At 31.5% G+C, this 12,074-nt stretch overlaps 1 protein-coding gene across 2 annotated transcripts; it reads right to left on the reverse strand.

The window, feature by feature from the left end:
- Positions 1 to 7,229, reverse strand: LOC124847343 (cyclin-T1-5-like). 2 transcript variants are annotated; one of them, XM_047324814.2, is made up of 7 exons: positions 7,053 to 7,214; positions 5,904 to 6,465; positions 5,433 to 5,514; positions 5,045 to 5,179; positions 4,562 to 4,737; positions 685 to 830; positions 1 to 493 (listed from the first exon to the last, which is right to left on the reverse strand). In XM_047324814.2, the coding sequence occupies exons 2-7, from the start codon at positions 6,458 to 6,460 to the stop codon at positions 462 to 464; spliced, it is 1,128 nt and encodes a 375-aa protein (XP_047180770.1). In that variant the 5' UTR covers positions 6,461 to 6,465; positions 7,053 to 7,214; the 3' UTR covers positions 1 to 461. The 2 variants fall into 2 exon arrangements, with proteins under 2 accessions (XP_047180770.1, XP_047180771.1); XM_047324815.2 differs by lacking the exons at positions 1 to 493; positions 685 to 830 and adding an exon at positions 2,782 to 4,122 and having other exon boundaries at positions 7,053 to 7,229.
- Positions 7,230 to 12,074: the final 4,845 nt, after the last annotated feature.

Raw genomic sequence — 12,074 nt, forward strand, 5'->3', positions numbered from 1 at the left:
TTAACCGTAACTGCAGATATCAAATGACTTTCTTTCATAACATTACACCAGAGTAAGGGGCAACCAACAATAAATTTAACCTCCGAACTAATAATTTGTATTTGTTGCACATACAAAGTTAGAAATTTGTGTACTTTCATGGATAGATTCTTCATTGACTAAACTCGACCTCGATTTGACATTGGCATGTCACAGTTGATCACAAGTCACAGTTGATCACAAGGCATCAACAGAAATGAACGCAAATCATGCTCAAGACCTTAGCAGAGGATTCAGAGAAGTTGGTAAAATTTAAAAATCCTTAGGTCACACCCACCAATCTTGGAACTCACCAAAATATATGTCGAAGCTCCTACACATAATGATCTGTACCTCGCCCTTCGGAGTATATGACATTTTGAATTATATATTCAAAATTTAATCTACTAGGAAGGATGCCATAATCTAGTTCTACAATACTTTCAGAAGAGCTCCATTAATTGCTGGGAGATATCTGCATCAATGAGAAAACGAATATCAATAACTAATAAAGGAATATCCAAATTACACGCCTATCTTAACAAATTGCCCTGCTTGCACTTCACTTATCTACTGCTATCCTGAACCGATCATTTCGAAACAGGAACAGTAAATCTAATAATGTTTCTTGATGAAAATTAGAACGGTGAACTGGGTGCAGATTACCTTGAAGAATGGTTGGTGTTGTCTGAAACTCTTGCCAGATGTTCTGATAACCAGTGAGATCAATGTTCAAAAACTTGGCAGCAAGATATGCTGCTCCAGCAGCAATATGATGGGGTTTAAATTGAAGCCACAGAGAACTCCGAAGCCTGCAAAAAAAATTCCCATCTTCAATAGACCATACAAGATAGGCACCAGTACAGTCAGTATTGTTCAACGCAAATATAGATAATACATAAATAGTCAAACTAACCATCCGAGGCACCAACTTAGCATATGTTCCCACCATGACAGATCATGTCAGCTATTAGAATGAGCAGTAGTATGAACTAGATAATTCAAATAATATTCAACATTCATACCAAGAGGAAAACAAAAATTTATTAACTTTTCCTTACCAACTAGAAAAGCAGCAACTCAGGAAGCATACAATTCCAAGAATCTGTGCAGGATTGCTGATAAGAGTATAACCAAACTATAGCAATATCTTATACTCATCTAGAGAATTTATCAGACTTCCAGGCCCAACTCTGCCGTGGGGCTCTAAGCTCCAGAAATTTTATGCAACTAAAATGAGAAAGTATGCATGGTGTGCTGTGCTGCATATTACAAACAACTGAATCTTTCAAAGCTAATGCCATATCTCAATATTTTGACCTGGAGAGCCTTGTTGTTACCATGCTCATTGGAATGTTTACAATGAATGCAAACTTATTTAACAAGCTATAGAACAAAATCCAATTGTTGTCCATGTTGCAGGCGTAAAATTAGAAGTTTAAAAATCACTACACAACATAAAACAAAATACATGCTGCGAAGAGCAAATTGAAGCAGACAGCTGATTGACATTTTAGTACAAAAGTTACTGTATTTTCACATCAAAGTTGGCATACATTTAACGCACAAATGCAAGTACATAGTTTGATTATGTACAAAAAGTCCCATGTTCTAGCACTTCAATTTGCTGCAGAAAGTGGAAGGTTATTATTGTGACCTGAGACGGTAAGGAAAGGGGTTTTAGGCTGCATAAAACCACTACACATCACTACCCCTTTATAGTGGAACGGGGATAAAAGGAGTACGAGGAAAAGAAAAGCTCTTTTTCTCAAATCTTCCTTCTCCTTCGTGGCTGAGTACTGGAGATGGAGTATATTATAATTTTCACACTAGTTGTGCATAACTTTCTAATCAATGCAGGTATTAATTGTAAATCAAATTGGAGAAAGGGTAAGAAGGGCTGCTTGGACTACACCATAGAGCTAGTACAAAACTTCCTTCTGACACAAGAAGCATACAGTGAGAGCCACTGTCTACAACCCCAACCCATCCAACAAACGTTTTCAAGTCACGAAAACAGTTGAGCAATTTTACTCAGCTGGAAGCAAAAAGCTCTTTACAAAAATCAATTGAAATATAGCAGGCTGACCATAACAATCGATAACACCTGGTACCATTAGTACTCATATTTTATGAAGATGATGAGCTATTTAAAGTATGATAAAGTGCAGCCTACCCAATTATTAATATTTTGAAAAAACTGAGGCTGATCACTACATGCCAAATAATATGTATGATTTTCTTTTTTCTTTTTTTTAGATGAGGTATCAAGAAAAATCATATTCCATAAACAATTTGAGAAATAGCTAGGAGAGAGACAACAAATACAAAGGACAAACTAGCATCATCACAGAAAGTCACCAGCAACAACGGTGAACAGAAATGAGTAAGTTGAGTAAAATGAAGGTGTCTAGTATAGAAAAATAGGAAAGAGATAAATAGGTGAGAAATACAATAAAAATAATAGTAAACCCCACACCTTATTTCTCTCTCTCTCTTCTCTCATTTCCAGTTTACTAAACACTTTCTCTTTTTTATTTCTCACCTATTTCTCTCCTCTCCACCTTTTCTCCTTCAATAAACAAAGGGCCAGTGTTTAGCACACAGGAGGGACACAAAAAAGACCATGAATAACATTTCCCAAATATCAATACATCCCTATTACTGTTAAAACTAAAAATATCACTAAGTAAATTCTCACAATTTTAACTTAAACAACAATAAAGCCACATTCAACTAGGTAGGGAACAACTAAAAATTGAGTTTGAAAAATGAAAAAAAAAAAAAACTATTTCAAATGAAAGTCAGATAAATCTTAAAGACTTCATTCCCATTAGAGACTTAAATGTCAACCAACAAGGAAACAAAAAATTTGGAAGAGTGATCTGTAAGAGATGAACAAGGACATTTGAACTTTTGATAAAACAAATTAGCTTTAAATTAGAACAAATGTTTACATATATTTTATATTTTCGCAATATAAAAATATAAAAAATTTGAACAATATCATCCAATCATTTAGAATGTACGACCTTTTAGGTAGTTGTCATAGTCAAACTCTTATTCAGATACATCAACAAATTATTGGATAGAGTGTATACATCTTTTTAAGTAGGAAAAGGATCAAATTCAAATTTAAAACACCTGGAAAAGAAAAAAATCATGTGACTGAAGTAATCCATTTGAGTGACCAAAATACTCAATGTGGGAAACGAGAGGGAGGTTAAGAAACTTTTAACAAACCCAAAATTTGGCAATCAAACTGACCACAAGGAAACACTTCTAGAGAGAATTTTATCAGCAGATTTATCCTCGAAACAGTTTTCTTCCAAATCAACATATAGACCAAGGAATAGGTCTTTGTTTTCAATTAAGAAAAAATGAATAGACAAAAACACTCTAACCCTCTTTAGTAAAACAAAACTTTTGATGACATAAGACTGTTTGCATCTCTCTGTCTGTCTTATTTTTGTTAATTTCATATTGTATGTCACTTAAATTATATTTTTTCAACCCATGTCACTAAAAATTATGGAGAGCCCCCTTTGGCTACTGGGAATCAGCATAAGTTACAAGGTATTGAGGGTTACAGAGAAAAACTGAGTTGTGGGGGAGGGCTCTTGTGGCTAGCTTGGGTAGCCAAAATACAGGTTGAGGAGACATATTCTAGGAAAAGCAATCCAATAGACATCACCAGTTCAACTTCAGATGTAAAACAAAACTTTTGATGATAAGACTGTTTAAGATAAGATTGTTTGCCTCTCTGTATCAGTCTTTTTTTGTTAGTTTCATATTGTTTGTATGTCACTTACTATCTTCTTTCAACCCATTTTACTAAAAATTATGGAGAGCACCTTTGGCTGATGAGAATCAGCATAAACTACAAGGAATTGAGGGTTAGACAGAAAAACTGAGTTGTGGGTAGGGCTCTTGAGGCTAGCTTGGGTAGCCAAAATAAAAGTTGACGAGACATATTCAAGGTAAAGCAATCCATTAGACATCAGCAGTTCAACTTCAGATGTAAAACAAAACTTTTGATGAACAGCATATCAATCCGCCAGCTAAGAATATCATACAGGCCAGCACGCTAATCTTGTGAATATCCTGCAATTATATGGATGCCAAAACAATCAATATTCCATGACAGAATATCTACACACAGAAGTTGGGCTAAAGCAAAATATTGAGAGAATCAACACTATTTGGAACCAAAATTTAGTAGGGGAGACACCAAGGTATCTTCCTCAGCCACTAGATCTCCAGACCTCAAGACATTCTATTGCTTGAGTTGAGATTTAACACCAAAAGCCCCCATGTCCTGTTCCCTACACTAGGTTTTCTATTCCATTCACTCGGTTAGATAATAAGAGCCTAGTCAAAACCAACAAATGGGATACCTGAAGAGGACATCAGCCAACAGCTCAGAACATTTCATACAGATTTGATTTTAGCCAACCACGTTTTGTCCTCAAAAATGAATGGTATAAGCAAACATCATCACTGAAACCATCATATATAAAACCTAAAATGCATGAAAACTCACCCTTCGCTGACCAGGTTTAATGCCAGATTCACCAAAACAGTCTTTGATAGACCTAATTTGTTAAGAACAGACGTGAGAGATGCATATGGATGCTGCACATTGAGTTCAAAATTTAGAGTGGTAAGTATCAACTGTTCAGCCTCAAACACCCGTTCCCGGTATTGTTCAAACCAATCCTGTGAAACAACTCAAATCAAGTTAAACATATAAAATAAAATTTACAATAACAACTTAACTAGTATTCAACTAAAAGGAAAATTGGATTTATTTGAGAGATATTTGACACATTTGAGCGATATTCCATTAAAAATTATGATAACTGTCTAAAATTTTACTTTATAGAGAATCAGCAAACATAGATATTTTTATAGTTATCAGGCATATCCACATACAAGTTAATAGATGCCAGGCTATTATTTGGTTTGCGTGTCTCCCACAGGTAAAATAAAAAGAAGAGATTTCAGTAGTTTGAACTATACTCACAATAGGTAACCGGTAGGAGAACAAAGCAAAATTTTGTTTATTTAGAATTTCACTGGACGCTCTCAATACATTATTCAAAGGGCGTGGAGCTTCCTCTGACTTTGCAGCAAGAAAAAGAGCAGCAGTAGCAATCAACTGCAGCACAAATTAATGTTAATAGAAAATCAGTTTGGTCACAGAGATGCAAGTTGAAGGAAAAAATTAAAAGTAACATTACACAATTTCAATAAAATAGCAAGCACTAACTACAAACAAATCCATAACAAAATTTCTAAGAATTTATAAATTATAATTGTAGAAAAATATTCATGGATGACGCGGACCTCATTGAAGCATATAAGAAAAGTAAAACATGGATTTAGAGCTACCAGGACAAATAGAAACTCACAAATCTGTCATGGCATGCATGAGATCGACGAACAAAAAAACGGTGGCATAGAACCATAGATGTCCCAATGATGGTTTGAGGCCTGCAAAAGGAACATGGCACTATGTTATGCAGGCCAAATATCAATAAATTGAATTAAATATACAAACTAAAATCTTACATGAATGTCAGTAGCAATGTTCTTTTTCTAAATATATATAACATATCAGGTAAGAACTCGTAGTTATTTGTGAGTTGCTGACATTTAATCATAACCATTACATTAAAATTAACTATTCAGATTGATTATTTAACTACAGATCTCAGGTGATCCTTTAAAAGTCTCACCTATAACTGTAATTAAAGAAGCAATCTTACTTGTCATTTCTATCTAATGGTTATAAATGTTTTTGTACGTCACAATAATGACGAGTTTTCACCTGCTACACCCTCAATGTATGTGAGCTATATGACAAATAATTTGACTCTTACAGCTCGAGACGCATTCCAAGATTCTGAAGGAAAGCACAATAGGAGTACCGCAAGTGTGTCTCATGATGTACATCAATACCGTCTTTCCTAGATGGAGAGTATCTATCAATCTCATCTCTTGACATGAAGACAGGCTTATCATCTTCAAAAATAGAGAAGCAGTGCTTGAAGACAGCTGATGTGGAGGCATCACCATCGGATCTTGTAGGAGGAGCTTGAAAATTACAGGAGGACGGGATATTGTCATGAACCATGGGTGGAATATAATATCTATGGCTTTCTTGCCACACAGGGGCTGAATATTTCCTCCTTTTCAGAGATGACGGAACAGCATCAAATCTAAGATAATTGGCATGATCGGCCAAGGAAAAATTGAAGGAACAACCATGGTCGCCGAATTTTGTCTGGTTATCATTGTAAATATTAAAACTCCTGGTGTGATAATTGTTTCTACTTCTTTTCCTATTGTTGCGGCCAAAGTTGTTTTCATCATAGGTGGACCAGTAACCACTATGTAAACTACGATCTTCTGCTTGAAAATTCCTCACAAAAGACATAATTCCTGAGAAATCAAATCAAATGAGCTCAAAAGAAAAATAAAAAGATAAAAGAAAAACATATGCCATTAAATCCACTCGTTTGTAACCTAACATAATCAATGTTGATGAAACCAACCCCAACAGATCATTTGTTGTTTTAACAGAATATTGCTCGCACATTACAATAAAACTCCAGTCTGATCCCAGACCAGCCAACAATTAATGTTCAATTGTAAGAAAGAAAGATAAGGCAATTTTAAATTTTAAAATTTCAACCATAAAACCTCAATTATTCCTCTGGAACAAAACATTACTTGATATCAATCAATAAACCATCCATCTAAGCATTTCTATATTCCCAAAATAGATAATGGCGACATAATTGTGATAATCAAGACACACGGAGATCAAGAACTGAGATTAAAGATTATATTCACAAAACAACCTTAAAATGAACACAAATTACGATTCAAAATATCCAAAGCCACAGAAAACGAAAACACATAATTCGAAGCTAAAAATCCATTAGGCGGATCAGGTAGAACGAGGATGTCGGTATTGAAGAATCAGAGTGATCGCCTGGGAGAAATAACAGAATTGAGAGGCACACCTGAACGGAAAAGCAGCGAAGGCGATCTTGTGAAACGAGATTGGAACGGAAAGAGGAATTAGGGTTTTGAAAAAAAGCGATGAGATGAGAGATAGCTTGTATTTGAAGTTGAAAAAGGAAGGAAGAATTATCTAAGACGGCAAGCATCATCCACATTTTAAAAGTTGGGTCAGATTGGTTGGTAACCCAGCCCGATCCATGTTTCTTTGGTCTTAGATACACACACTTCTTTCGTTGTTGCCAAATATTTGTATATTTAAATTTGTATTGTATTAATTAATTAATATTGAACAAATTGTAATTTTACATATGTAAAATTTTAGGAACAATCCTCTCAAAATTAATTAATCACCACTTTAATTGATGTAAAGTGATAGTTTTTTACATAGACTATATGTATTTGTAAAAAGGGTATTTAAATATTTTGTGAAAAAATGGGCAACAACGGGAAGAAGTGTTTTTTAAATCCTTTCTCTATTTTTATATATCTCTTTTTATCTATATTATCTATGTATTTGATCCTCTATTCTTTGTTTTTCTCTTTTCCTCTCATTATGGTTACGTCGTACTCTTGCTTAGTCCACATTTTTTATATATAGAGTTTGATGCAAAGTTAATCTGAATGTGGATTTATGGAATATTGTGATCATATATAATTATGAAATATGATATGTTATATAATTATGAAATATGATATGTTATATAATAAATCTTATATTTACTAGAAAAATAACTTATTTCATTGTGAAACATGAGTTGTTAAAGTGGCACGAAATGTAAAAATCAAAATTCAATGTCGTTAGATTATTGTTTTGTTAGTTCAAACTGCAACCGAAATATTGTTTTACATGGCAAAGTTAACGTGAAAGTTATTCGAAACTTGTTTCAAAAAATTTCTCTTTTTCAAATACATATTTAGATGAGATACAAAATTAAGTAAATATAAACTTAAACATACACGTTACCATTTTTTTATATTTTAAAGAAAATAATACAATTATAATTGTAATAAAGTGTTAACTAATATTGCAATAGATATTAAAGTATGGTAACAAACAATGAAAAAAAAATATTTTGTAACAAACATACCACATATATTTTATTGGGATGACAAATTTCTTTCCATATAATATATAATATTAAATTAATTAGGTAAGTAATGATTATTGTTTACTAAATGAATTTATTTTGCACCATGGTATATTTTATGAGATCCTTGCACCCAAAGTCACATTCACTTTCAAAATTAACTATGTTTTCTCTCTTTTTCGACTTTAACTTCAGATTTATATTTTTTGAACGATGTTGAGTTTCTTTTTTCATTTTTATTCATTTTCGTTCACCTTCGTTTGAAACATGTACACACATTCACAACCCAACTTTGAAATTCAATTAATAGAATCACCGGACATTGAAATTCGATCTAAGAAAGCACCAAATTTTGAATTCTACTTTAAGTAAACACTGAATTCGAAAATTTGATTTAGAAAAACACTAGGTAACTCACTTAATTTATGAATGCACCAGAATTCAAAAGAAACTTACCGGATTTCAAAATTTGATTAAGCATAGTACTAGATTTCAAAATTCAGTTAATGATAATATCGAATTTTTGAAATTTTGTTAAGGATACTACCGAGTTTCAAAATATGGTTAAGTATTCTCTCGAATTTTGAAATCTGGTACTATTTTATTTTTAAAAAAACATATATTTTGCTTCTTTTTGTTTACCGCTTTTGTTTTCTTTTTCTTTTTTGATTGTTTTGTTTTCTGAATATATTAACCTCTAGTTATTAGTATTGAACAAGTTAGGTGTTTTATGTTGATGTCATGTTGTGGGTGACTAGAGTCTTCGTATTTAACATGAAAGATCATATGTGATGCTCTTATTTACAAAAGTTGTATATCCAATAATATGCAACAAATATATCTGTGTGACATACTCTCACTATCGATTCTCACAACAATATTTATATACGTCTCTCAACAAACTCAATCTCAAGTGGGAACCACAACATTGCCTAGGCTAAGATGTAGCCATCATGCAATTCATGCTTAAAAGGTCTATGAGAGTTTCCAAAACCCCTTCAAAGTCTAGGGATTCATTTGAACAAAATTATCTCACTATAGACAAATACAGCAGCACGAACACGTCATTTAGTGTGACAGACGTCTCAACAACATGAACATGGAAAATGTTTATCTATACCCTTTAAAAAAAATGTCAATGTCAACCCTTTATCGTCCATAAAGGCATTAAACAAAAATTTGACACATAATTTTGAACAACAAGATGACATGCTCCAAATTTATTTAATTTGTTTCCATATGAAACTAAGTTTATCTCTCATCAACCCTACACATAACAATTGCTTATAAAATTTAAACAAGTCATAAACCATTAAAAAAAATTTACCATCACAAGCTTCCCACAATGCACATGCAACATGATGTGCATAGCTAGTTAGCAAAAAAAGTGTTGTGTGAACCTCTAGGATATTCATATACTTTATCTTAACCGAATTTTGAAATTTATAAGTATGGTACATACTCTAAACCAAATTTTGAAATCAAGTGCTTTTTTCTTAACTGAAATTTGAAATTCAACACACTCCTTAATCAAATTTTGAAATCTAGTATATTCCTTAATTGATTTCAAAATTCGCTACTTTCCTACATCGAATTTTGAAATATAGTGTTTTCCTAAACTAAATTTCAATATCTGGTACTTTTCTAAACTTGATTTTGAAATCAAGTGGTTATCCTCTAAATTTGATGCTTTCCTCCATAGATTTCACCTCATACTACCAATTTCTAAATTTATTTCACTTATCAACCAAAATTAATTATCTAACCTCTCAAATTTCAAATTCAATTTATCCCCAAAATTATTCCTAAACTAATAATAGATACAAAAGTAAAAGAAAAACTAAACTAACCTTTTTGTACTCCAAAGAAAAAAAGGTTTGTGGTGGAGGAAATGCATGAAGGGTAACGGGTGAAGGTCGTGGGTAGTGTTGTCAAAATAGGTCACCCGACCCGATCCACAACGGGTTGGTCACTTAATGAGCCAACCCAACCCGATTCACTTACTAGTGAACCGAAAATTTTGAACTCGACTAAGCCCACCACGGGTTGGTGGATTAAACGGGTTGACTCACTCGCTCACTTAATTACAAGTTTCTTTTTTAATCCAAAAAAAATATCTTTTTTTTGTAATTCAAATCTAAATAAATTTCACTCTCCAAAGATAATTCAAAATAAAAAGAATAACATACAACTCAAATGTAATCCAAAAGCAAGCTCAAAAAGTGAATAAATAATTTTCTAATATTGATCATTTTTGTGTCAGTTATCAATTTATAAGATTAAAGTCTTGAATAAATAAATATATAATAGTTTGCTATCTTGAAACATAATAATGTTGAAATACAAAATAAAATAATTAAATTAAACTAAATGGATTGACGAGTCAACTTAACTCACTACGAACCGAATTTTAAGTAGATTGGATTGAAAATTGGTTTATATAAAAAAATTATATATTTTTTAAGTACAACCTAATCGAAATCTATGGTGGACCAAGTTAATATACAGATTATAACTCATTTTAACAGGACTGGGTGTACGAATTCGAGTAAGGTAAGGAAGATAGTGTGAAAGATTTAAAACAAATTATTATTCAGATTTAAAAAGTTTGGAAGTGCAGAAAGAGAAACATGGGATGAAAAAGAAACCAGAGTGAGCAGAAGTATGAAAGATACCTTTTGCTATTTGCACTAATTTCTATTTACACTTCCATCCCTTACTTTTATTATCAACATAACCTGTATTTTTTCTTTTCCTAGAAAGTATAAACATTACTATTTTAAACCCCACTTTGTTTGTCCTCTCAATCATTTCTCCCAATTTTATATAAATCTTTCATAAAAAATGAGTAAATTTTACCTTATTTCATTTGACTGAGATTCTATCAAAAACAATTGTTTATATAAATTATTATTTTCACGAAATTCTTGATTTGGTGTTGTTGGCAGTAAAATTTTGTCCATGCTTTTATCAATAAACTCGATCTCATAAGAAGAGAATATGTACAATCAATCCATAAACCATTTATCATGAGATTATGGTCGAAATTTTATGTTATTTTTGTATCTTAGATTACACAATTAAATCATTACACACTTCTTGTTCAAATATCTCTTCTAGTTATTTATAGCTTCAATGTTTTCTTATTTATTTAATTATCCTTTTATAAAGAATCTATTATTTTAAAATTTGCTTCTGACTTAGTTTTTGGCAATTTTATTTATAAAGTAAATTTCTTCTACATTTTTTTCTATTTTGGATTTCCTTTTTGTTTTATAGGTTTTACAAATTAAAATAAAATATCTCTGACTTTAATTCACTAATCCAAAATTTGAAGATGATATATTTTTGTTAATAAGGGGTTCCAAGTATTATTTATAGGTTTTTGTCTTTAGTTAGTATAACATTGTTTCTGTAACATTTTTCCTAGTTAGTATATTGTTTCTTTATTAATGTAATGTTTTCTTATTGGTAAAGATGAATATATAATGTATAACGTGAAATGAATATGTTGGACCCTCAAAGCAAGAGTGGCTCAGGAGTTTGGAAAGGTAAAATAAACTTACAAATTGCATATTTTTATTTAATAATAAAATAATTCATGTTAAAATTTATCATAACTTTATTTAAAATTTATCTATTCAATTTTTATATAATATATTTTTTCAATAGATAATAAAGTCAATTTATTTAATTGTTTTGTGACATTGTTGATGTCAATAAGTTTTATTATCTTTATCTTTGAAAAACTCATTTCAATTTAATTGTGAAATAGTTAATATTATTCCATAAGTTATATATGCATTTAAAATGCAATATATTCTTTTTATATAATTAAAAAGGTCAATTAGTTAATTATTTTTCAATTTTATAATTTTCTTTAAGATCTTTATTTATTCTTTTACCAAATTAGGGACCTAATTGATCACTTTC

Source organism: Vigna umbellata, chromosome 8 (assembly GCF_029865625.1).
Source record: "Vigna umbellata cultivar VRB3 chromosome 8, Vumbellata_1.0, whole genome shotgun sequence".
In the NCBI taxonomy this organism is placed as follows: Eukaryota; Viridiplantae; Streptophyta; class Magnoliopsida; order Fabales; family Fabaceae; genus Vigna; species Vigna umbellata.